This window comes from Bidens hawaiensis, unplaced genomic scaffold (assembly GCF_021521415.1).
Source record: "Bidens hawaiensis isolate Kalapana, Puna unplaced genomic scaffold, B.hawaiensis_p1.1 tig00032100_1, whole genome shotgun sequence".
NCBI classification, from domain to species: domain Eukaryota; kingdom Viridiplantae; phylum Streptophyta; class Magnoliopsida; order Asterales; family Asteraceae; genus Bidens; species Bidens hawaiensis.
In genome coordinates, this window is record NW_027495444.1 from 158,574 (window position 1) to 185,849 (window position 27,276).

Here is a 27,276-nt window from a genome sequence, read left to right on the forward strand (position 1 = left end):
TCTACCGTCTCCGACTATGGTCGTAAATTTAAACTCATATGTGACCAGCTTGCAGCAATCGGTTACCCTGTAGCCGAACATGACAAATGTCATTGGTTCTTAATCGGTCTTGGATACGCATTTGAAAACTTTTCTACTACCCACCGCAATCTCCCTACCCCTTCAACCTTCCATCAACTTTTGTCCAAAGCCGAAAATTATGAACTTTTCATGCAAGTTATACATGTCTCTGCAACCCCACAAGCTGCTTTTGTTGCACAGCCTAGATCCGCAAATTCGCACAACTACCGTGGCTCTCATTACTCTAATTGGGGGCGGGGTCGCGGGTCTTCATTGGCTCGTGGTCGTGGACGTAGACCTCTAAATTGTCAGTTGTGTAAAAAAGAAGGGCATTCTGCTCCCGCTTGTCCTAGTTTATCCACTTATGCTCAACATGCCCCCCCTAGATGCAAATTTAGCATAGGCTTTTCAAGCTCAGTGTCATGTTACCGTAAATTATCCGGATTGGCATGTTGACTCTTGTGACACTGCTCATATGACACCGAATCCAGAATACGTTTGTACTCCCTACATCAATCCCGGTAATGCTTCCATGACCTTTGGTAATGGTCAGTCATTACCTGTGTCCAAAATTGGACACACTTCTATTCATAATAAAATTCCTTTGCAACGTGTCCTTGTGGTTCCTCATCTAACTAAAAGTCTAATCTCTATCAGTTACTCATAAATGATTCACCTGTTGATGTGTTATTCTCTAATACTTTCTTTAACATTCAGGATCGAAAAATGAAGGAAGTACTAGCAAGAGGAACATGTGAGGATGACTTTTATATTCTTAGGGAAGGACCAAGAGCGTTCGTTGCGTCTCTTTCCTCCCATCATCTTAAAGCCTCCTTTAATAAGTGGCTTAGTAGACTTGGTCACGTTTCCTTTGATGTAATTTCTAAATTACATAAAACGGGTCATTATGTGTGTAACATCCCGAAATTTCCAAAATGATATTAATTATATTACTTAATAATAGAGGGAAAGTTTACTCGGGTTATCGGGAAATAAATAAATAGAGTAGGAGTTGGTATGGGTCGGGCTAGTGTTGGGTAATGGATATGGGTTATGGACTTGGGTGATGAAAGAAGGAAGGAGAGTCCATGGGCTTAAGCCCATGATCCCTAAATATAAATACCATTAACCACCATTTAATCCTCATTCTCACATATTCCATACACACACACCCAAAACACACACGACCCGAACCAAGATCCGAAGGCGAAAACCCGAGCTTGTAGGTGCTGGAACGTTGTGACGGACCAAAACAACATCAAGGCTTAACCGTGTTCGTAGTTCGACTCGTTCAAGGTACGTTTATAGTTAGAAATCGTTCGTGTAGGTTCGGGTTGATTTGAGAAATGATAGATCTGAGTTTGTATGGTAAAAACGAATCCAACAAAGCTAAACTTACTGAAAATGGTTATGATTTGATGGGTTAATCGATTGATAAAAAGAACCCGTAACCTATATGCCTAAATCGCACCCTTTAAACATCGATGTTAGGTCGATTTGATGGTTGGGGTTTGTAGGCGCTGGTCAGACGATCCCGTGGGTACCTAAATCGAGTTATTTGGTTAAGAAACGAATGTGATTAAGGGATTTAAGAACGAACAGTAGCTGCAGACGACAACTTCGCCTGCAAGCTAAGTTCGCCTGATGAACTTCGCCTGCAATCTAAGTTCGCCTGATGACAACTTCGCCTAAAGCCAAGTTCGCCTGATGACAACTTCGCCTGCAAGCTAAGTTCGCCTGATGACAACTTCGCCTAAAGCCAAGTTCGCCTGATTACAACTTCGCCTAAAGCCAAGTTCGCCTGATGACAACTTCGCCTAAAGCCAAGTTCGCCTGATGACAACTTCGCCTAAAGCTAAGTTCGCCTAAGGTTTAACTTCGCCTAAAGCTAAGTTCGCCTAAGGTTTAACTTCGCCTAATGTCAAGTTCTATTAGAGAATAGATTAAAACGATAAGTAAAAGTAAGCTAATACTAGGCCACCAGATTAGATCAGGCGAGTATTGATACGTGTAACTTATACAGTCAGCCGAGCTCAGTTAAAGAAGGGATTTACAACTATCAGAGGAAGAAGCAGAGTTCAGGTGAGTTTCTAGCCCCATTCCTTGTTATGTTTTCGGGGCTGTGTGCATACTCGATGTGAAGTGTGAATACACTTACCTTAATTGGTAAGTGTATGTTATAGATGTTATATGAGGTATATATTTTATAATGCTTGTCGGTACGTGAACGATCTTCGGATATTGCACGTATCACCAAGGATAGTAAATTCCAAGTGGTTGATAGTGTGTATGAATGTTATGATGTGACTTGCTTATTATGTAAATGATATGAAGCATGTTGTAGACAAGTAGAGGTAGAGCGTGTTAGGAGTGGCAAGAGTGTAGCAAGAGTGTTAGTGGCATGACGATAGTACGTGGTAGGGTAAGCCTATACGTGACTACGTCATTAAAGTGGCAAAGTGGCAAAGTGGCATAGCGTTATACGTTATTAAAGTGGCAAAGTGACATAACGTTACACGTTATTAAAGTGGCAAAGTGGCATAACGTTATACGTTATTAAAGTGGCAAAGTGGCAAGGTGGTAGGTGTAAATAAGAGGCTAAGTGGTAAGGTAAGCAGGTTAGATGTGAAAGTGTGAATACACTTACCTTAAGTGGTAAGTGTATGCTATAGATGTTATACAAGTAGCTATTATGTAATGCTTGTCGGTACGTGAACGATCTTCGGATATTGCACGTATCGACAAGGGGTATGGTTGTTAAATGAATGATGTAAAGACCGCCTAGAGTGTTCTTATGCTATAATGTAATTATTGTATATGTGAAGTATGTGTATACAAGTACACGAATGGTATGTGAGTTCTACGTTCGACATAGTAAGTTAGGATGGCAAATCCCTCTAACTTCTGTTGGACATAGACTTGGCAGGTGATGGCATAGTTAAGGACTGCGAGCCTTATACGTGATGTAGATGATAGATGTAAACGTAGATAGGGACGGTGGGCCTTATACGTGTTATAGGAGATAGACGCCAACGTAGATAAGGACTGCGGACCTTATACGTAACGTAGATAAGGACTGCGGACCTTATACGTAATGTAGATAGGCGTCAGCACAGGAAAGGACTGTGGGCCTTATACGTGCTTTATTTGTAGCCTAGGGGAGGACTGCGGACCTCGTACGTGATATGAATTAGGTTGCAACATAGGGAAGGACTGTGGACCTTGTACGTGTTGTGGAAGTGGGATGGTATAGGGAAGGACCGCGGACCTTGCACGTACCATGAATGGTGAACATAGGTAAGGACTGCGGACCTTTTATGTGTTCACGACCTTGAGTACAGGTATAGACGGCGGACTATGAACGTACTCTCGGTAGACTGAGGTTAGTGATTGTAGATATGTATGTATGTATGGTAGTAAGTATGTATGAAGAACAGAAGGGTAATTAGTTAAGTATTGATATGTATCTTCGGATATGTATGTATGTGTATGTATTGTATGGCGTCCGATTAACTAGAACTCACTCAGCGTAGCTGACTTTTAGTATGCACGCAGGTGATCAGACCAAAGAACTAGCATGAGGATGGCACATGGCATGGATTGAACGGCTGGCATCTTAAGATGGAAGAAAAGATGTTTTAAATATAATGATTTGTTTTATAATATCAAAGAAGAGATTGAATGTTTTGTAACGAATGCTTCAAGTAAACGTTTCCGAGAAAGTTTTAATGAACTCTGATTTGTAAGAACTGTGTTTATGAGTAAATCCGACGCTAAAGTAAGGCTACCGGGTTCAGGGCCTTACAATGTGTTACTTCCTTATCACCCAAACCGGGACTTTGTTCATCTTGTCAGTTATCTAAGTCGCATCGCTTATCATTTGATTTAAATCATAAACGTTCATTGCATGTTTTAGATTTAATTCATTGCGATCTTTGGGGGCCCGCACCGATTATGTCTTCTGATGGTTTTTTGTATTATGCTATATTTATCGATGATCATTCTCGGTTCGTATGGTTCTACCCGTTAAAAACCAAGTCATAATTTTAAAATGCACTGGTCTTTTTTTACCGTTTGTGCAAACTCAGTTCTCATGCAAAGTAAAAGTTTTTCAAAGTGATGGTGGTACCGAGTTCACAAACAATCGAGTACAAAAATTATTCCATCAAAACGGCACTCATCACAGATTGTCGTGTCCTCCACTTCCCCACAAAATGGGAGAGCCGAAAGAAAACACCAACATATCACCGAAACCGGGCTGGCCATGTTATTTAAAGCTAATGCCCCTGCAACCTTATGGATAGATGCATTTACTTCGGCTACTTATATCATTAACCAGTTACCTACTCCTCTCCTTAATCACAAGTCACCCTTTGTGGTTTTATTTGGTCAATCGCCCCTTATGCCAATTTTCATGTTTTCGGGTGTCGTGTTTTCCCATACTTACAACCTTATGCAAAACACAAACTTGCACCACGAAGTGCCTCACGTATTTTTATTGGCTATAGTCCAAAGTATAAAGGATATCGATGTTTGGATCCTAATACTTCTCAGATATATGTTACCCGCCATGCTCAATTCGATGAAGAAGTCTTTTCGTTTACCGGAAACGTACCACCAGTTGATGAGGCAAAGTTGGTTTTTTCCAACTTTGATGAATCAATTCCATCTCTCTCCACCATAATTCCTATTCCACCCTGTGAGTTCCGAGCCCCGGTGCGGAAGAGTGAAAATAGTCGTTAATAATCAACGTGTGGAGCTCGGGTCTAGGGTTAGGATCGAATCTTACTCAGATTCACTCTTGAATGATGATATCAGTTGGACGGATGAGGTGTATTGGGAGAGAGCCTGATTTGATTAACAATCAACAATAAAGTAAGATGAACAATTGTAATCAAAACACAAACAAGATAGAAAAGGTAGTATGAAATATTAGCCGAATGATTCACACTAAGATGAAACACTCATACATACATTCATACATAAAATCAATTAAGAAATATCTCAGCCGCCAGCAGGAGAGCTCATCCTGGTGGCAGAGACTCTCTCAAAGGGATAAAACCCTAAATCTCACACATACACAATACAGTCACTCATACTAGACAAATGAATAAAAACATCTATTTATACTAGCCTAGCATGACTTGGTCTTCAAGTCATCCACCCTTGGTTGAGACCAAAATAATATATTTTTCACCCAAAGATTAATTCGATGCGTCGGTCTAAAATATAAGTCCCAACAATCTCCCCCTTAGACCGATGCCATCGAATTTCTTCCATGATCACCTCATAACTCGTTGTCTTTCATTGAAATTCTCCCCCTCACGTTAAGCTTCTCCCATTGTCCATTTCAAATCATCACTCTTATATCACTTTTGGATATAGTTGTAAGGGCATATGAACGAGGCTTTGAACTTCAAAGATCAACTTCAAGTAACAAGGTTATCACAAAAAGAAATAAACTCAATGCGATCATCAAATAATCTTTAATTCTTCAAATTTGTGTCTTCCCTTGTAAATCATCTTCAAACCATTCCCTGAATTAAAATAGAATTCAAGTCAACCATAACCCGTTCTTGACTGTTCAAGTGACTATTTCATAGGAGGTTGAACTCTACTGATCATCCTTTCAACTTGTTACTCGTGATGACTCTATCTTCTCATCCGTACTAGGAAATCTGAAAACTTACAAACGATGAAACATCTTTGAAAAACCTTGGATTATTAATCTTGATCAACTTTTCCTTAACTCGAGTCTTTTACTTGATTTAAAGCTAACCATTTGCAATGAAATTCAAAGATTTTACTCCCCCAATTTCGTTGCAATTGTCTTTAATAAATGTGTCTTCAAATCAAGGGTGGGTGAAACAATCTTGATCATCCTCATCAAGACTGTAAAAATCTCAAATGAACATATTCAAAAGTTGGTTGACACTAAAAGTGATTAAATCCTTAAGCTTGGTCAACACTTGTTCTTGTAAAGCTTTTGATGAAGTCGTGAAATTGGATGAGGTTTGAATTCCATAAGCTTGTTGATGATTGGAGAAAAATTACCAAAATACCCCTGGTATATATCTTCCGTATAGAACATCTTGGTCAAACGGTCAACGGCACCAAAAATCTCAAAAGTTTCTTCAAAACTTTGAAATGTTTCACAAACTCTGTTTCCTAAACTCTGTTTCCTAGCACAAAGTATACTCCGAAGAACTTTCCCAGCACAAAGTGTACCCGGAAAGCAAAAAAACACCCTTTTTTGCCCTAGCACAAAGTGTACCTGGAAGCAAAGTGTACTCGGAAGGCAAAGTGTACTTGGAAACAAAGTGTACTCGGAAATCAAAGTGTACTCGGAAATCAAAGTGTACTCGGAAAGCTTAACACTTGTGATTTTTCAATTTTTCACCGACCATACTCGGGAGCAAAAGTGTGCTCGAGAGTACAAGTGTGCTCGGGAGTACTTGTGAATTTTCATTTTCTTTACTTAACACCAAGCATGCTCAGGAGCAAAAGTGTGCTCGGGAGCAAGGGTGTGCTCGACACAAACTTGAGTTTTCTCTTCACAAGCATAATTGTTCAAGATAAAACAAAGTATGCTCGAAAAAGAGTCTGCTCGAATAAATAACAAAGTGTGCTCGAGACTTAACGATAGTTTTCTTGAGAAGACAAAGGATATGCTCTGGGTTTCACAAAGTGTGCTCGAATTTGATGTGCTCGATATAAGATGTGCTCGAAATAACCTATGCTCGAGCAAAACAAAGATGTGCTTGGGCAAAACACCTCCTGTGCTCGAAGCAACATTTGGTCATTTTCCATACTCGAGTCCAATCTTATTTGTTCATAGTGTGCTCGAGACATCAAAACTTCATTTCTGCGTCATCAGTCACTGATTTGCCCTTGCAGAACCTGCTCGAATATTCACTTTGCATCTGCTGCAACAAACAATGATGAAATTGCCTTTAGTACCTGTTCATTCTTGACTTGTACATTCTCCTTATCAGTTTGTACCATCGGCAATATTTTTCAACAAACATCTACTGTTTGTTCAGCACGAGCACACAAAACCCTAATTTTTCAAATCCAGAAACAAGTTTCGTAATATGAAATTAATCACTATAGCCCTATCCAAGTCATCTCGAAATCAAAGAAACCTATCTTCAAATCATAATCAACCTTTTCAGATCTAGAAATAATCATATGAACAGTGTTTCCCCAAAACGAGCCAAATAACACTGTTACATCAGATCTGGACCGTTCTGACCAAATAAACATGAAATTGATGTTGGATCTCCAAACGAGTCATCAACCCAAACATCAATCCATATACTTTTCTCCGAATCATCAAATAATTTCAAAACCCCCAAAAATAATTTCAACGAACTTCATCGTTTAACATCCATGGTGGATTCAAGAGCGAAATGAATTTGTTCAGCGGTTAGTCTGAACGATTCGGTAACCCAGGCTCTGATACCAATTGTGAGTTCCGAGCCCCGGTGCGGAAGCGTGAAAATAGTCGTTAATAATCAACGGTGTGGAGCTCGGGTCTAGGGTTAGGATCGAATCTTACTCAGATTCACTCTTGAATGATGATATCAGTTGGACGGATGAGTGTATTGGGAGAGAGCCTGATTTGATTAACAATCAACAATAAAGTAGGATGAACAATTGTAATCAAAACACAAACAAGATAGAAAATGTAGTATGAAATATTAGCCGAATGATTCACACTAAGATGAAACACTCATACATACAATCAATTAAAAAATATCTCAGCCGCCACCAGGAGAGCTCATCCTGACGGCAGAGACTCTCTCAAAGGGATAAAACCCTAAATCTCACACATACACAATACAGTCACTCATACTAGACAAATGAATAAAAACATCTATTTATACTAGCCTAGCATGACTTGGTCTTCAAGCAATCCACCCTTGGTTGAGACCAAAATAATATATTTTTCACCCAAAGATTAATTCGATGCGTCGGTCTAAAATATAAGTCCAACACACCCACTTCAAATCCATCCACCCATTCCCCCTGTCCACACACATGTTCACTTTGTCCTCTTCCTCTTAATGATACTTGCACACCAATTATCCCACCCCCTGCCCAAAATAACGATCCATCACCACACTCCCCTGCACATGCCCATAACAGCCATCATAACTCACTACCAACACCCAAGAACATCCCACATCATCAATCCAACTTGGACCAACCTCACCCAACAGCTCACATAAGCCTTACCAGCCCAGCAAAGCCCACTCTCTTCCCAGTCGACTGATCCAAATTTCCCAGCTCATCCAACTTCACCGGCCCCTCAAACCACATCTGTACACCCAATGAATACCAGATCAAAATCTAGAATTTTTAAGCCTAAACAATATGCTTATTTATCCATTTTTTCCAGCAACATTCACCATCCCTATTTGTAACTCGTGATCCTAAGGGCTACAAATCCGCTGCCAGACATCCTAAATGGCACAATGCTATGAAAGAAGAAATGGTTGCTTTACAGAACAACAAAACTTGGGAACTTGTACCCCGACCTCAAAATGCATATGTCGTTGGTTCTAAATGGGTTTATCGCACAAAGTACAAAGCTGATGGGACGATTAATCGTTACAAAGCTGGTTTGGTGGCTCAAGGTTTCACCCAAATTCCCGGGCTAGATTACTCACACACCTTCAGCCCGGTAGTCAAAGCTTCCACCGTTCGTTTTGTCCTAGCACTTGCAACCATATACAAATGGCCACTACATCAATTGGATGTTAAAAACGCATTCTTAAATTACCATCTCTCTGAAACTGTGTATATGGAACAACCGCCGAGGTTTGCTGATCAACATCATCCTATTCATGTTTGTCGTCTTTAGAAAGCCCTTTACGGTCTCAAGCAAGCCCCAAGAGCTTGGTTTCAACGTCTCAGCACGTTTCTCACTAATCATGGTTTTTATTGCAGCCAAGCCGACATCTCCCTCATTATTTTTAGCAAAGACAACATGCTTATCTATCTTCTTGTGTATGTCAATGACATAATTCTCACAGGTAATGATAAAAGATTCATACAGGCTTTCATATCTCAACTTCACACAGAATTTGTCATTAAATATTTGGGAGGTTTGAACTATTTTTTGGGTCTTGAGGTATCACACACGTCCTTGGGATTGTTTCTCAGTCAAGCAAAATATGCATACGACATATTATCTCATGTCGGTTTATTAGATACTAAACTCGTGGCCACTCCTCTCACTACCTCAGATGTGTTTATTACTCAAGGGGTTCCTTTCCATGACCTTAATCTTTACATGTCTTTAGTCGGAGCACTCCAATATCTCAACATAACTCGACCGGGCCTCTCGTATGCTGTAAATTAAGCGAGTCAACATCTTCAAGCGCTTACTACAACTCACTTTCAGTCTGTCAAGCGCATTTTACGCTATGTGAAATGCACACTCTCTTTCGGTTTAACATTTGATAAACCAATTACTACCACACTTGTCGGTTTTTCTGATGCGGATTAGGCTCGATGTATCGAAACCCATCGGTCTACCTATGGTTATTCTATCTATCTCAGTGGTATTCTTGTGTCTTGGAGTGCAAAGAAGCAGCCCACTGTGTCTCGATCCAGCTGTGAATCTGAATATCGGGCTATGGCAAATACCGCTGCTGAGATCATTTGGCTCACTCATTTACTCCGTGAGCTTCATGCGTTACCTCCTGATCGACCAACGCTACTTTGTGACAACAAAAGTGCCATCTATTTAAGCCAAAATCCGGTTGCGCATAAACGAGCTAAACACATTGACATAGACTACCACTTTGTTCGCGAGCTAGTATCTTCTGGTCGGTTACACACAAAATTTGTTCCAACCAATATCCAGGTTGCCGATATTATCACTAAGAGACTACCACAACCACTCTTTGAACGGTTTCGCCTCATGCTTCGTGTCGGTCCCCCACCTGTTAGATCGACGGGGGGTAATAGTCCACCGTAATTGATATAATGCTAAATATTTATGTTTCCCGTGTATAATTTATTTAATATTTTAATAGTTTCTGTTCGTTTTTAGTCGAGATTTGTATACTACTAACACTTTTATGTTCCGTAGGCAATGGAAGTTTATCGCGATCGAAAAGGGAGAAAAACGAGTTAGAAAGAGCCAAAACAGATATCCGGAACGCGTCAGGAAGGAACCGTACAGAGAACCGATCAGACCGGGCCGGTCTGACCGGGCCCCCTATTTTGACACGCCGCGTCGCATGGCCTCAGAAACCATTGGCGTCGCGCTGCGTCTACCTACATCTTATGGATTTTTAATTCGTTTTTGTTACTTGTTGGGCCTTGTTTTCAGTATAAAAACATCCCTAACTTTAAACTAAACATAACATGCTGCCCCATACGAATTTGGAGTTTTAGAGAGCTATAATTCGAGTTTTGTGGAGCTATAATAATACCAATGGTACTAATGTTCAAAATAATGTGCAGGATTCGAATAGTGGAATTGGACGTTTGGAAGAGATGATGAAGCAAATCCTGGAGAGAGACCAAGTTACACAGAAGAAGTTCTCCGAGCATGACCTCCTTTTTAAGAATCAACAATCTGCTATTCTTGATATTCAAAGGACTATTGGTGATATTGCTCGTCGTTTAGAAGAGAGGCATCCGGGTCATTTTTTGGGTATTCCTCAGACTAATCCGGCTGCTCAATTGAAAGCAATACTCTAACCGCTGAGTTAAGTAGGTCATTTATCTTCACAAAGAAAACCAAAAGGGACTCCTCCCGTCGATGGATTATAAATATCATATTACTTAGAATCAATACCGATCAATATGATCTTGGATCATGGAATAGTCATCTTGACAAGAAATTATCTACATAATAAAATATGTATTACAAGCACTAAGGGCTGTCCGGAGAGAGTTAGTAGAGAAGTTGAGAAAGATGGGGAAGACGAGTTGGTGGATGAGGAGAGAGAGATGGAAATTTCGGGGAAAAAATACAAGGTAACACACCATTTATTGAGTCACAAGTAGAGAAAAGCATCGAAAAGAAGCCGGTTGAAGTCCAACCACCACACATCATTGACCTTGCCTATGTCTCGTACCCCGTTCGTCTAAAACATCAAAAGTATACGAAAGATTACGGGCATTTTCTCAATATATTTAGCCAATTGAATATCAATATTCTGTTCATTGAAGTCCTCCAGCATATGCCTAAATATGCCAAGTTTTTGAAAGATCTTCTTAAAAAAAGGATAAGTTGGAGGAGCTTTCGACTGTCCCACTAAATGGAGAGTGTTCTGCTGTGGTTCTTAATAAAGTACCAGAGAAATTACCCGACCCTGCCGTTTTTACCATTCCATGCCTTTTTGGAAGTGACAAGACGTGTCAAGCATCTGCTGATCTAGGAGCTACCATAAATCTCATGCCATATTCTTTGTATGAAAAGCTAGGCCTAGGAGAGCTCACCCCTACACGTATGACGTTGTCTTTAGCCGATCGTTCCGTTAAGTATCCGAGGGGTATCGTGGAGAATTTCCTCGTTAAGGTTGATAATTTGGTTTTCCCCGCAGATTTTGTTGTTTTGGATATGGAGGCCGACGAGAGAGTTCCTATCATTTTGGGTCGTCCGTTTTTACGTACTGCTAGGGCAATCATTGACGTTTTTGATGGCAAGATCACTCTTAGAGCTGGCGATGATAGTGCTACTTATATGGCTAAATCCATGAGACAACCGAGTGGTCAAGAAGGTCTTATTGATCCATGTCATCTGGTTTACTCGATAGAATCATTTATCTCGGGCATGGGTCCACGTTTTGACTATTCCTATTCGGTGAGAATTGGTGTGGAGAAGAAGCGAGAGGTTTCGAGTTCTCGAGTAATGGTAAAGTGTGTTAGAGAATGTGATGGTGGTAAGCGAAAGGTTGAAAGGGTTTGTGGAGTTAGAAAGAAGAAAAGTAAAGTTGACGAATGGCCGGATCGTGATTCGGTATCCGTGAGGGCATTGGAGTTTTACCGAGATGGAGGAAGCTCCACTCGATCCGCCACATGATTCATATAGCATGGGTTCTTGAGTGAAAACTCAAGTGTAGAGTTTGTATAATTTCCTTTATTTTATGTTATTTTTCTTTGTGTCGCTAACACTAATTTTTGTAGTTTTGTTGCGTCGTCGAGTTGTTTCTAGGAATCATCACCATCATGGAAAGAGGAATTTACGAAAATTCAAGAGGTTCCAGGAAAGTTTTACACGTAAAAATGACATAAAACAGGCATAACAAAGACTTGGTTATTTTCTTGAAATTCTAAGGAAAAAAGGCCTTCAAACGTCAAAACTTTCTGTTAAGAACACCCGTCGCGCCGCGCGACAGAGTACTTGGACACCCCCCCCGCGCGCGCGCGCGCGACGCGAGGATGTGAGGCAAGTGAGGCGCCGCGCCACGCGGCCAGAAGTTTATCCCTGGTCGCGTGGCGTGGCCATGGGTGCACATACCATATTTTTGTTTACTATTTATTTATTATTCCTTGTTATTCCTTGTGCTATCTTTCAGGTGTGATACCGTGTGTTTATTTTGGTATTTTGAGTCATATTTTAAGGTCTAGTTGTCCGAGTCTTGTATAATTCATCGAGTCACTAACGTAGTTTTTGTAGTTCGACTTTGTTTTCGCGTTTTTAAGTTTTGCTAGTTTGAAGATTGAGTAAGCTAGAGAAACGATCCCCAAGGAAGAATCTAATGAAAATGACAAGTGTGGGGATGTAGCAGCTGAGTCTCATACTTTACATTTATTATTTGCTGTTAATTATTCATATTTTATATATTTGTCGGTTGGTGAAGTACTTTAATTGCATAATATCTATCAGCTTGATAAGATATATTACTAGATATTGTTTGTTGAATTTTTGCTACTCATGTTCGTGTGTGAGAAAAGGAGTTACCAATTGCTGAGCACGTTCGTAGTTGGAAGGCATTCATGGAAGAAGACTTTAGCATCACGTTTTATGCGCATATTACCAGCTAAGTCTTTTCCATTATCTAGCTTATTAACTTTTTATTTGGCTCTTGTTTTTATTTTTTTTTTTAAGTTTTTAGTTTTTTGTAGTCCAACTTTATTTTTATTTTATTTTATTTTGTTTTAAGTCGTTCTATCCTGAGGACAATGCAAAATTTAAGTATGGGGATAGGATATTTGAGTCGTAATTTAATTTTAAAAAAATTGAAAAATGTTTAAAAAAATTGTTCCTTGAATTTTTTTGCGTTAAAGTGATATTTGTCGGAAATTGGTTTTTCAAACTACTAATAATATGAGATAATATAAAAGAAAACGCACTTAACTTGGGATGTGTCGGTAGGCTCAGCCTTGAGAATGAAAGAGCAATTTGATAAAATGGTTAAAACGAAAATATTTTGTAGGTAAAGCGTTTTGTCCGTGGAAGATAAGTAATGAAAGGTCGGGCCATACTCAAGCCTCAATTATTGGTATGAAAAGGTGAAAATATTAGAAATATTATGAATTTTAAGAATTTGGAATACGTTATCATATGATGCTTGGGTAGGTTTAACGTTAGAGTATGTCGTGTAGCCTGTGATATAAATCTTAAATTGCTTAATTTTAGTGTTTTACACTTCATTGGCATATGGTTTTATAACCTTAATTCTTGTATTGATGGGATGCTTCGGGTCCAGAGACCATGGGTCTGTATGCAATCTATTCATTTGGGTATTCACAATTCCTAAGTGGGGTTGTGGATATTTAAAATTAAGGGATTTTTACATATATCCCCTCCTTAAACCTCTCAATTACATATTTCCCCAATATTTAAAACTTAATTACATATATCCCCTTTTAAGATACAATTACCTCTTTACCCTTTTAAATTTACAATGCCTAAAGAGAACAAAATGAAGATAGCGATCCGGTGAGATCTCATTCTCAGCCCCTTTCTATGTCATGATTTTTTGTCACGACAACCCCGTTCCCGCGGCCTCAGAGATCGCAATTGCTTCGCAAGTATGATTAAACACAGTTGTTTTTTATATATTTATTTTTTTTTTTGTAAAACCTGTTCAAAAGCTACTTTAATATCATCTATAAATGAGAGATGTATCTTCGTATGATTGTTTAGTAAGATATTTTCATTGTTTGATTCTATCATTTATGGATTATATTTATTATTTTTACGATTTCTCTACTTGCAAAATTGGTAGCATAGGGTATACACTGACTTATAACTATGTTAACATAATCCATTGTCTAATAACACAGATATGAAATCGCTATTGAATACAAATTGTTGGTTGATTTTAGTGAACAAATGGCTTGGATACCAAACTACAGACTGAGTCACATTTTCAAGGTTCTGTGATGGATCTAAGCAACAATACGTGTAATGGTGTGTGGAAAGCTCGAGCTCACTTTGTGAGTTGTTTTTTTCAAGCTCGGGCTTATCACCCACATATTCAAGATTTGTAACTTAGCGATTTTGATTTATTAGCATTCAATATGTCGTCTTATCACCGACTTTGTTTGGGTTGAATTGGGAGATATGTAATTGATGCTTTTAAGAAGGGAATATGTGTAAATAGTTCATTAAGGGTAAAACAGTCATTTATTGAGTTACTTTTAATGAAATTGGAATATATGTAATATATGAGGTTTAGGAAGATGAAATATGTAATTTATTATTAAGAGTTGAGTAAATATGTAATAAAAGAACTTAAGAAGGTGATATATGTAAATGCCCCTTAAAATAAAGCTAAAAAGAGCAAACCCTTATAAGTCAATAAACCATGACCACTACGTACAAAAAGTACAAATACAATACTGACTTGATCATCCACGCTGTTAGCCATGTGGAGTCTCCTTACTCGCGTCTTATTACCATTAAGAAAAAGATCACAAGGGACACGCTACATGTAAGCCCTACAGATGAAATTTTGCATGCTCACCTAAGGTGATGGTTCAGGGTATTGCTTGATAACGTGGTATGTCATGTTGTGGGGAACACTAGCTATTAATTAATTGTACCTTAATCGTATCTAATGGCTGCTTGGTAGACTTTGATGCTTAAGCTTAGGTGGATAACAATACCCTTGATCGTCTTAACTATTCAATGAAAAAAAATAGAGCAACAAAAGTTTTAAATCTGCTAATTTTGAGGTTTAAGTCAAGTTGGGGTGGCTTGGTCCGGTAAAAGCTGAAAATAAGCGGGTCTTAATTGTGTAAACCACTGAGTAATATTATTGTCGGATCTTATTTGTCCCGGTAAAGATTAAGGCATGGGTTTAAGTGGACAACAATATCGGTGATCGCGGTTTTTACGTTTATCTGATCTTTAAATTAACCTATATGTTTTTAAGACTGTATTTTCCGATTCTGATCCAACTGCATCAGACTTTTTCATGGACGTATAAAGAATAAGTGTGGAGATATTTGATATAATGCTAAATATTTATGTTTCCCGTGTATAATTTATTATATTTTAATAGTTTATGTTCGTTTTTAGTCGAGATTTGTATATTACTAACACTTTTATGTTTCGTAGGCAATGGAAGTTGATCATGATCGAAAAGGGCGAAAAACGAGTTAAAAAGAGCCAAAACGGAGATCCGGAACGCGTCAGGAAGGAACCAGACAGAGAACCGATCAGACTGGTCCGGTCTGACTGGCCCCCTTATTTTGACACGCCGCGCCGCGCGGCCTCAGAAGCCATTGGTGTGGCGCTGCGCCTACCTACATCTGATGGATTTTTAATTCGTGTTTGTTACTTGTTGAGCCTTATTTTCAGTATAAAAACATCCCTAAATTTAACCTAAACATAATCTGCTGCCCCCAGACTTGGAGTTTTAGAGAGCTATTATTAGAGTTTTGTGGAGGTTTGGAAGACACGAGAACAACCGGTGAAGAGTTATACGTTCGCGATTGAAGATTATAAATTTTATCATCTCTGATTTCCCGTTATTTATATTTTCACCACGTTTTCGGTTTTATTTGTTTTGTTTGATTTAGATTACACGATGCTAGGCTAAACTTCATAAACTATGTAGGTCACGATGAACCTTTCTTCGGTTTGATTTTGATTGGGATTTCTTTTCGTTATGGATTTTATGTTTTAAGTAAACTGTTGAGTTTGAATTAATTGATGCGTATGATTGCTTGGTTTTATTTACTTGGATTTATTTGTTTCACATTTCCCTTGTTGATTGTTTCATAGGATAGGGTTTTGTTAGGTCATTTACTGTGTGTTCTTGACTAGTTTATGGTTGATATGCATTAAGATCATAGAAACAATAAAACTAATTAAATAGATAAAAGTGAGCTGCTAGCCTAGAAGCTGTAAGGTGATAGGTTATTGATAGATCTTTGTTGGTCATGATTGCTAGATTTAGTTCTTCGTAAGGAGTCCGTCTAGTTTTGATTGTCAGCTTAGTCTATTTAGTCAATTGAGTCCACCTAACTATCTTTGATTTTCGAGCTGTAAGGTAGGATTTCGTCATAAAGATACTTAGACATAATTCATTAAATAACCGTAAGGAAGTTTAATTCATAAAACTGGTGAGTCTTAATACTTGTTAGAAATCCATAGGCGTCTTTTTGAAGTTCAAGGGTCCTGTTCGGGTTTTATGTCAATGGTCTATTTTACGATCCCGGTTCCATAACTTAAGTTTCTCATTAAATTAATAACCGTAACTTTGGGGTTCTAGCCTAGGTAGTTGTTTTTATCATCTGAAGTAATCTAAGGTTATTCATTAGTTTATTAGTTTAATCAATTAGGGTTAAGTTTATTATATTTAATTAACTAGTTTTATGGTAATGATTATGTTTTATTATTATTTAATTAATTAGGGTTATTTTAATTAATTAAGTATTAGTTTAATAATTAGGTTTATTTAAGTAATAATTAGTTAATCATTAGTAAGGTTTTAATTAAATAGTTTAACCCCCCCCCCCTTAAATAATATTATTAAATAGTCGTGTCAGTAAGTCGAGTCTAATTAGCTAGTATACGTAATTTATAGAGTCTCGTGGGTTCGATATCCGAACTTTCTTAGCTGTACTAGAGTCGACCGGTACATTTGCTGGTTAATAGTTTAAGTTAAGTTTAAGAGTTTATAGTATTACTTAGTGTCTAGTTTAGCGTAATTTTAGTTAATAATTATTTGACTACTTTTAGCACGTCAGTAATTAATGTGACAAAATTAATGTGATTGATATTGTATATATGGAAGTCAAACCTTGTTAATATTTGGTAGAGATTGTCTCCCTAATTGTAGGGCAATTCTACCTATTTATATTATGGACTAGGTTAGGTACCCGTGTACAACACGGGTTTAACCGATCTAATTTTATGAGTTTTAAACATCTGAAATTTTGATAACAAAAAGGCATGATAAACAAATTTGCTTATTAAATTAAAAAAAAGTACAAACATACATTACATTTAAAAATAAAAAGTTATAAGAGCATAATTAATCAAGTGCATAACGCTGGTGCTATAATATTAAAAGAATTCAATAAATGTTTTAACTATATTTACGAAAAAAACATATGTTTAATAGTGTCTTAGAGAACATTAAAGGCGAGTTCTCATTGCTTCTTTGCGCACGGCTCTCGTTGGGTTTCTGCTCCATCTCATAGCATTTGTTCACATATCCAACAATATCAAAGTTGGAATAAAAGTTACAGTGTGGGCATTTCATGTTTGCTAAACAATTATGTATGAAAATGTTAGTTCAAAAGACACGACTATAATGACGCGTAGAAAAAAAATTCAATAAAACATGTATGTTAATAATAAATTTGATAGGTAATGAATTCAACAATTTACCTGAATGATTTCAAGACCAGTTTAAAATACTAATTGCATCATCAAGTTAAACACCCACAACTCAACTCAAGAAACTAAAATATATAAGACATTAGTTCAAATTATATGACTACAATGATGTATAGAAAATTGTTTGCTGAAGCACAATGCAATAACTAATGAATTCGATAATTTACTTAACGGTTTCAGGATACCACTTGTTTTGCATTATCAAGTTGACTGTCTATAATCAACTTTAAAAAACGAAAGTATAGTAATCAAGAACATAGGAGTGAGAAAATTAACAAAAATTTGAAAGAAAGGTCAATTAGTAATCATGTACTAAATCACAGGTACTAAGTCACAAAGTAACTTTTTTTTTTGTTAATGTCGTAATAGGGGCAATTAGACCCGATATCAATAGTTAACGCCTAATATTCATCACAAGTGATCACTTCTAATGTAATCAGGTACTAAGTCATAGGATTGCATCATTTATTTCTAAAACACTAATCTTAATTGAATTTCGATTCTTAACAGTAAATTATACATAATTGGGTTTCTAATCAAATGCCTATTTATGTTTATAATTATTTTTTGAAGTGACGCAGCAGTGATGTTTATTCGGGGTAAAGACTTATTATTCTTCGAATAATATACATACAAAAGCATCTGTATTTTTAGATAATTAGAGGTACAGTATAGTTATATCTACAACATATTGAGAGTTAAGGCTATAGTTATCTTAAATTCAGTTCGTTAAAGGAACCTAAACCATAAAATCAAACCAAAACCAATTTGTTAGTAACAGTTTGGCTTTCATTTTCAACAGTTCGGTTTTGGCTTTCGGCACTAACGCTTTGGCTAAGATTTTCACCTAATTAAAACGTCAAAACCTGACAGTGAATGCCCCTAATTATAACTAAAAATACACATAGTTGTAATCACACCAATCAAAATTGGTTAAACCTATGAAAAAAATACATAAATATAAAAGAGGTATACACAAATTATACATCAGGTAATTAATTAAATTATAATGGTTGTTACCTAAGCATTAATATGTAAAACAATAGATTAAACTAAACAAATCATACAGAATGAATTCAAAAATATAAGAAATTGGCATCCTAATGATGGAGATATAAGAGTACCTGAGATAATAGAACCATGTGTTATACCCTGTTCAAGCTCTCAACTTTAGAGATAAAATCTTCATGCAACACATACATAGAAATTAGATAAAAATCTTATAGTCTGATATGAAATTTATATGGGTGTATATTGATGCATTGTTCAACATCTCATATTAGAACATTATTTTTTATTAAAAGAAACACGCAAAGGGGGTTTGCAGATTCTTCAAAATCATAAATCCATATAAACCTTGCTTTTCATATTTAATTAGAAAGCTTGACCAGATTAAAATTAATAATATTACATAATTAGATTCATACCTACATGCATATTGGTTTAAGTGAAAAGGTGTTTATAGCAGCACAAATAATATCCGAATTCAGACCCCAATAGTCAGATTTCTAATTATGTTTTCAATTAGTAATTACAAACAGAAAATGATTCAGAATTTTAACTGCAATTTTAAAAAAACGAACTATGATTTTGTTGGCGGTATTTAGGGTTTATGACGTGATAGAAATCGAGCAAATTGTAAAAACAACGAACAAAATTAGTAAAATACCTTAAACAATCAAACAACAATGATTGGGAACGTGATGATACGGATTTGTTTGCACACTATCGCTCGATTATAGATACACAAGGAAACTAAGAGAGAGGATAATTATTTAGGGTTTCTGGATTTTGGTTTGGGTAAGAGCGGCTGATTGAAAAAGGAGTGGGGGCGTTAGGCGGGATTTTGAGAATGAGAAGGGGCTAAGGTGAGGACACGTGGCAAGTAAAAATTTTATTTATTAATTAGTATAGATAGATTGTTAATATAAAAATCATCTTTGGAGATTATCACTTTTAAACCGATCACTTTGTTGAAGCCCTTGAAAACACGTCAATTTGTTTCTTAACATCACAATTTCACCTCTTTTTCTTAGGGATCACTAACCATACTATTCTTGCCATTCCATAATTTAACTTGCCAATGTACAACTCACACTGTACATTGTATATATCGGCAATGAAAAACTATTATAGTTGGGGTCAGTTTTGATATATTGTGTGTGCAAAATGTATGACCTTTAGTGAGAAATAAATAAATAAAAGGAACCTATAAGACTATGAAAATTGAACATTTATAATTGACAGAATTACAGAAATTTTCCTTTATGTTTACCCCAAATTTCACTTGTAGTCCTTTATCTTTCAAATTGATGATTATTGTCCTTTACGTTTAAAAATGTTACACCTTTTGACCTTTAGGCCTAACCCCGTTAAAAATCCCGTTAAGTTGTGTCATGTGCCGTTCACGTGAGGGTATTACCGTAATTTTACCCTATTAAAAAGAATAATTTCGTTTTATCCCAAACCCTTCTCTCTACTAGAAAAACCTGGACACATCTTCATCTTCTTCATAATACCCTTCTTCCAACCTACCTGCAACCAATCACCAGAGCCGGCTCGTCTCTACGGCGACCATCCCGATGTCTCGACAACAGCAACCAAAAACCCTAAGACTCCATACCTATTCAAGCAAAGAATCACCCCTATCATTTCCTTCAATTCCTATCCTCTTTCCCTAGTATTGATGGTTGCTACAGTGGTTGTAAAGGGACGGTTGTTGCAGTGGTTGTAAAGGGTTTATGAGAGAGAGAGAGAGAGAGAAGAGTTTTCGGTTGCTGTGGAGGTGGAAGGGAAAGACGGTGGCTTTAATGCATCAATGCATAGCCTGCCTGAAGAAACACTAACCGGACCCCGGGCAGATTACGAGTAACCTGGGGGTTAGATAGATGTTTCCCACGAGGGGTTAGACCCAGAGAAGATGGTTCTTCTGATAACCTGCAAAACAGACACCGTGAGCTTGTCACTGAGAAGGGGGGGGGGGTTCCTCCTTGTGACCACCCTCCGGCGTGAGAATCAGACTAGATTGCTCTTTAAATATAAATGTATATTAAGAGATTGCTAGAGCAGATATCAGGTATAATATGATGATAATATGGTAAGATATGATAAGATGAGATGGTCATACCATTTGTGGTATTTATAGCCGAAGGTAGGTTTCCAAGGAGGTGTGGCCTGCTGAATAGTATTCCTGTTCAACCAACAGTGGCCTACGCACGTGCCCTGCTGGTAGTTGGTGGGTAGGCAGCGGCTGATAGTGACCAGGCCTGCTGTGTACTATTCCTTTTCCACCAACTGCCGGCTATGCACGTGGTATGGCAGGAGTTGGTGAGTAGGCAGCGGCTAATAGTGACATATAGTACAGGAGCATGCTGCTCGCCATACTGTTGTCAATAAGCTGTCGTATCTGTAGTCAGATCTTTTGCCCATACCTCGTCAGGTACAGTACAGAAGATCTTCCCGTATCGTACGGACTGGCTTATTTGGGCGGGAGTATTCCCCCTCCCGCCCTTGTGCGGGATTGTTCCCGGCTTTGCTCATTCCTTCAGGTGACACTGAGTGATTTGAGAGCTAAGTGCCTTGTGCGTGTAGCCTTGCTGCGCGGGTGGCCTTCCCTGATGGCTTGTATCCGAAGCTGCGGGGACAGGCGGAGTCCTTCACCATTGGGAGGCATTTCCTGCGGGAACAGCTTGCGTACTGCGCGTAAGGACGTCACGTCTTTGAGCATGGTTGGTCCTGCGGATCCAGTTGGTTTCTGCGCAGACGTTCCTCTTCAAGGTGAGTCTTGCGGTTCCAACTGGGCTCTGCTGGGACCTACCTCTTCACTGCCTTTGGCATGTTTGGATATGGTGGCTTTAATGCATCAATGCATTTAGGAAGGTATGTCTATTAAAATGATTATGGCAGGCTTTTCTTCTATTGGCTGTGATCATTTATTTTTGTTGCTTATCTTACTGTAGGCGCACATAAGTTTCCTCCAAGACAAAAACCAGTAAAAAAGTTTATATGTTATGTCTTGAGAGAGATGCTCTTGTCGGTGGTTCTGTTTCTGGTTCAAAAGGATCCTGGAGGGTAATTGTGTTGATCTCTGTTACATGTTTTCATTTTCTTTTTCTTTTTTTGAAAGTGTATACAACTGAATTTAAATTGGGTTTGTAGATTTTTAATGAAACAAAAGAATAGTGGCAGCCCAGGCATAGATGTTGAGATAACAGTGTACGACTACTATGCCAAACATCATCGTATAGAAGTTCATCAATCTCGTGACTACCCATGCCTAGATGTTGGGAAACCAAAGCGACCCGTTTACATCCCCCTCGAGGTAATTAATTCAAATCAGATTATGTTAAAAGTTAAAAATGATCTTTAAATTACATTCTAATTTTGTTTTACTTTCTTTTTATGCTGTATATAGCTTTGTGAATTGGTATCGTTACAACGTTATACGAAGGCGTTATCTAGACAAAAGCCAAAAGAGCGGATGAATGCATTGGGTGGTGTACGCTTTTCTTATAACATAATGAATTGATATACTTCAAATCAAGAATATTAAACGGTGGATGATGTTCTTTATTTAAATATGTAGGCATTGTAGCAAAGTAACTACAATGCTGATCCTGTTATTAACTCAACTGGCATCACTATCAGCAACGCATGCACTCAAGTTGAGGGCCGGGTTCTGGATGCACCAAAGGTGTATATAAGTTTATAAATTGATTAAATTCTCAATTTTTGTCTACATAACTTTATACACTTATTATTTATCTTTAATTGTGTTTATGTTTAAGTTACTTGGTTATATGTTATTTTGATTTTTAAATTTTCACAGATTATATTTATTAATATTAATGTGTGAAAATAATTTTTTTTTCAACCCGTGTGTAACACGGGATATAAGCTAGTATGTATAAATATTTTAATTAAATTGTTTCTAATTATTTTAAAATGTCTTTTTAAAAATTATTAAAATGACTAAGTTGCCCATCATGTGCAAGGCACATGATCGTACTTAACAAGAAAAACTAACTAGGTTAGTGTTAAAGGACAAACGGTGTAACATTCTGAAACATAAAGTGCAAATTATGTTACTTTTGAAAATAAAGGGCAACCACTAAAATTTGGTGTAAACATAAAGGACAATATATGTAATTCTGTCTTTATAATTTGTGTAAAACATTTTACCAAGTTGGTTTAGTCATATTCGTTAGTTGAAAGGCACCAAATGTTGGTCGACGTGTATAATTTTTTTTACAACGATATATAAGCTTCACGTAAAAATACAAAATTGCTATAAATCATGGGTTTGAACAAACATACGTTTTCTATAATACGACGACTATAAATCATGGCTTTGAACATGTAATCGTCTTCTAGATTGCTAGAGTAGATACATATATAGTTTGTTCTTTGTTAATGAAATCAAATTGTGTTACACAAAAGAGAACAAATAACCATCCCACATAGAGGCACCAGTTTGATCATTTTCACATGCAAGTTGTATTAGAGCAAAGTGATAAACTAACTTTGATCAAAAGATAAAAACCTGAAAACACAAAAGTATCCTGAGAATTCATGCATCAGCTTCTTATAATGGATAAATGGCTATTGGCTAATATGTAAAGAGTAGTTTTTGTAAGACCATCAACCGCAATCATCCTAATGGTCACCAAAATCAGCATCAACATAAGGAACTAAGTGCATCCCGAGCTGTTGCAAAACAATTGGCTCCATGGGCTGATTGTGAAAGAAGACTAGTCAGCTTTAAGGTAAGAGCTTTATTTGCCCACAAAGGGGAAATGCTAATTGAAACCTACATCGAGTTCAATTTTCTCTAAGCAATATGAAGAACTTTATTTCTAAACATTGGCAGAGAAAACGTTATGGATATAAGTGAAGGCACTCATAATGGTAACAACAGGCATTTGAAAGGTAAGATTTAAAGCCAAAATGGTAAAAAAAAAAAGACTTTTGATCCTACCGGATTTTAACTACTACGGTCACATGTAAATAACCGGGACGGTGGAAATATAAATCATATATTAATAAATAAAATAAAATGATTCCACTACAAGTACAAAAACACAAACACAGCCTACTTGTCTTCCGACTCAAACATTTTTAGATCGTTCAACAAAACTGTAAACATGTTCACTTTGATTTTCCTTTATTGGAAGGTTTCTTCTTTGATGCGTTTTTATACGGGCTCTTTTTCACTTTCAATTTACTTGATGTTGATGAAGACGACTTCCCTAGCTGATTTCTTCGTTTCTTGTCACTCTTTGCGTTGTACATGTCAACCGCCTGTTTCCAGATGCCAAGTCAGTAAACATGAATGTCTAAAATATTTTGGCAATATACTTCAAGTGAAGAAAACTAAAATGAATATTAACTTTTCAATATAGCAAAGTCTAAAAACAGTTTATTTTATGAGATGGGTAAGAAGTTAAAATCAGGTACTTACCTGAAAATTTAGAAATAATTGAAGTTTTAAATACGATTAAAATCCATTCATATTACAATTATGATCTGTTTTTGAGAAACTAAACAAATTAAGACTGGCGCAGCAAATTCCAACACGACAAGTAAATCATGTTTTGAGCTGGCTTGTATAATGTACTTACAAAACAAGTTGTGTTTGGGTCGACCTATTTAATTAAAAGAGCCGTGTTCGGGTTGACATGTTTAACCTATTTAGTTAAATAGAAACCACTAATACCTGCCAACATTTACAACTTCAATATTACCCGCCAACCCATTGGACAAATGAGTTAGGGTCAGGTTCAGGTGACATATTTTTGGTGTGTGTGAGTTAGGGGTTGATCTTTTTGACACGAATAAATATTATAATGGTTGTGTTCAGGTTGAACAATTCAACATGTCAACCCACCAACCCATCACGTTTACACCCATGTCAAAAGGTTGACTCGTGGCCACCCCTAGAAGTTGAAAAGCAAAAAAAAAAAGTGTATAAATCTTATTACCTTTCCAACATTGAAAATTTCATGAGAGTTTTTGGCCATTAACTTGCTGAGAATCTTGTCAGATTGTTGCTTCTCTAAAGAACCCATTCCTGATCCTTCAACAACAGGTAGAAACTGGGAACATAAAGGTGAAGATTAAACAGATAGTTTGGGTTATGAATGTCATACGCTAAAAATTTGAGAGTCTGTGTCACACACCTTCCTGTATTTCTTATCATGCTTGGGGGGCTTTTCACCAGCCAATTTTTTGTCAAATTTACCACCACTGGCGGTTGATGTTGCTGCCATTCCTGCTACATTCTGTAGCTCATCCTTGCTAACTTTTCTTGGTGCAGTTTGGGTCTCGATTATCGGTAATGCCGTCGCAGCAAGTTGAACATGACTGCCACATAGAAAAAGCAAGGTAGGGGTTGGTCAGGCCTTGTAAATAACCGATTCATAACTGACATAACTAACATAAACTAATCGAACTCGACCCAAAATCGTAGGGTTGGTTTTATGTTTTCTCAAAAACAGAAATTCTGATTCGGTTTTGAATGTACTAAAAAATTGAAAAAACCATGAAAGTGAAAAAACCAACCTTGTAATATATGGTGACTGGTGTAGACTGAAAAATTGAAACTCCATCATGTAATAACCAACTAATCATCAACAAAAATTTAACCCCATAATTTCAGGCCCAAATTCATTAGTTTAAATAATTTTTTTCCAGCCAAAAACTTCAAGCCCACATGCCAAAACTAAATGGTTTTCAAAAACCCAAATACCTAATTTCAGGTTTGGTTTGGGACTTACCCAAAAACTTCAAGTCTAAATGTCAACCGAAACCGAAGAAATTTCAAAAACCCAAATACTGAATTTTCAGTTCAGTTTGATATGAGCCCAAAAAATTCACAAGCCTAAATGTAAAGGTTTTCAAAAACCCAAAACTAAATTTTTGGTTTGGTTTGGTTTGAGCCAAAAACTGACCCCATAGATGTATGCAGCATGCAAAATGAATGAATACTGTATTTATGACCTATTGACATAAACCATGAAAGAAAGAAAGAAAAAGGCAAAACCTTGGCAAAGCACCAACTTTTGCAGCCTCTTTCAAATTTTGCAAACGGTTCTTTTCTTGTTTTTCAACTCGCTGCTTTTTCTCTGACCGTATTTTCGCAAACGGGTCAACTCCTGGCTCTGCAAAACATAATAACTTAAACCTGATGCTTTGTACCGCATTTCATGAAATAAACACTATGCATACAAAGACTTACCATCTGTCATCTTTGCCTCGATAATTGGAAGGTCATTGTCATCATTGACCCGATCATAACCATGGCGACGCTTCCATTTACCGGTTTGTTCATCATAGACAAGCTTGTCTTTCTTTCGGTTTTGGATGCCTGTATAAGGAGGCAACAGGTCAGCACAACTACTTGACTATATCTCGTTTCTCATGATCGTTAAAAAAAACAAACAAGTTTACGCTTCACCTTTCTTTTTGGCAAAGACCTCCCACTTGGTTGGAGGTTTAGGCTTTGGCAGCTGCAAGAGAAAATGGTCACTTTGTAATGTAAATGGCGAGGAAGAAAAACACATACTGGTTTTTCTCTGGGTAATTTAGTGGATGGTGGTGGCAATGAGACAACGGGCCCGGATGCGTCTTGGGTGGAAGGCAAGTTAAAAAGAGCATCAGCCACGGGTTGAATAAGTTTAGTACCGTGTGCTATGCATTCCTTCACAAGATCCTCCCTAATACAATCAGTCAGGTAAACAACATAAGCATGCCTTTGATAAAAATATACTTATCAGGAAGAGATGAGAACCGGTGATTAGGATCGAATGCCGTGAGGTTGCCAAGGTCAATTTGGTGTTCTTCTGTCATCGATGATTTCACCTCTACTGGCTTTTGGGGTGACGGACACAGATTTTGTTTGCAAAGGGTTTCAGGAAGGAGGGCTTTAGGTCAACAAGTTTGTATTCACATCAAGTCCTCTAATTTAGTTGCTAATGCCGATGAAACCCTCAAATTTACACTTTTACTGATTGCATCTCTCTACTTCTCTATACCTCATGCCCCAAAGTTAAATTATATTCTTATCAAGAAGAGAAGAGTGTGAAAAAGTTAAATTTGAGGTTTCATCCTTCACACCGTATAAATTTTTATTAGTTTTTGAAAGTGGTTGTGAGTAGTGTAGAGAAAAAAAGATAATGATAAATGTATAAAAATGTAACTGAATGTAAAAGATATAATTTAGTGATTTTTAATGTAATTATATGGATATGGATAAGCAATGGGTTAAGAACACTTAACAAACTATATTTTCAAATAAATTAATACAATTTGGCCCCACTAAATGAGATTAGACAAATCAAAGTGCAAGAAAAGATTTATTTTATGACTATTCAAGAGACTCTAGTGTC

General features: G+C 37.2%; 1 protein-coding gene across 1 annotated transcript; it reads right to left on the reverse strand.

The window, feature by feature from the left end:
* Window positions 1-23,999: 23,999 nt before the first annotated feature.
* LOC143582999 (ribosome biogenesis regulatory protein homolog) lies at window positions 24,000-26,737 on the reverse strand. Its single transcript, XM_077065432.1, has 8 exons — window positions 26,658-26,737; window positions 26,454-26,604; window positions 26,346-26,397; window positions 26,127-26,255; window positions 25,932-26,049; window positions 25,069-25,252; window positions 24,871-24,984; window positions 24,000-24,190 (listed from the first exon to the last, which is right to left on the reverse strand). The coding sequence occupies exons 1-8, from the start codon at window positions 26,735-26,737 to the stop codon at window positions 24,038-24,040; spliced, it is 981 nt and encodes a 326-aa protein (XP_076921547.1). The 3' UTR covers window positions 24,000-24,037.
* Window positions 26,738-27,276: the final 539 nt, after the last annotated feature.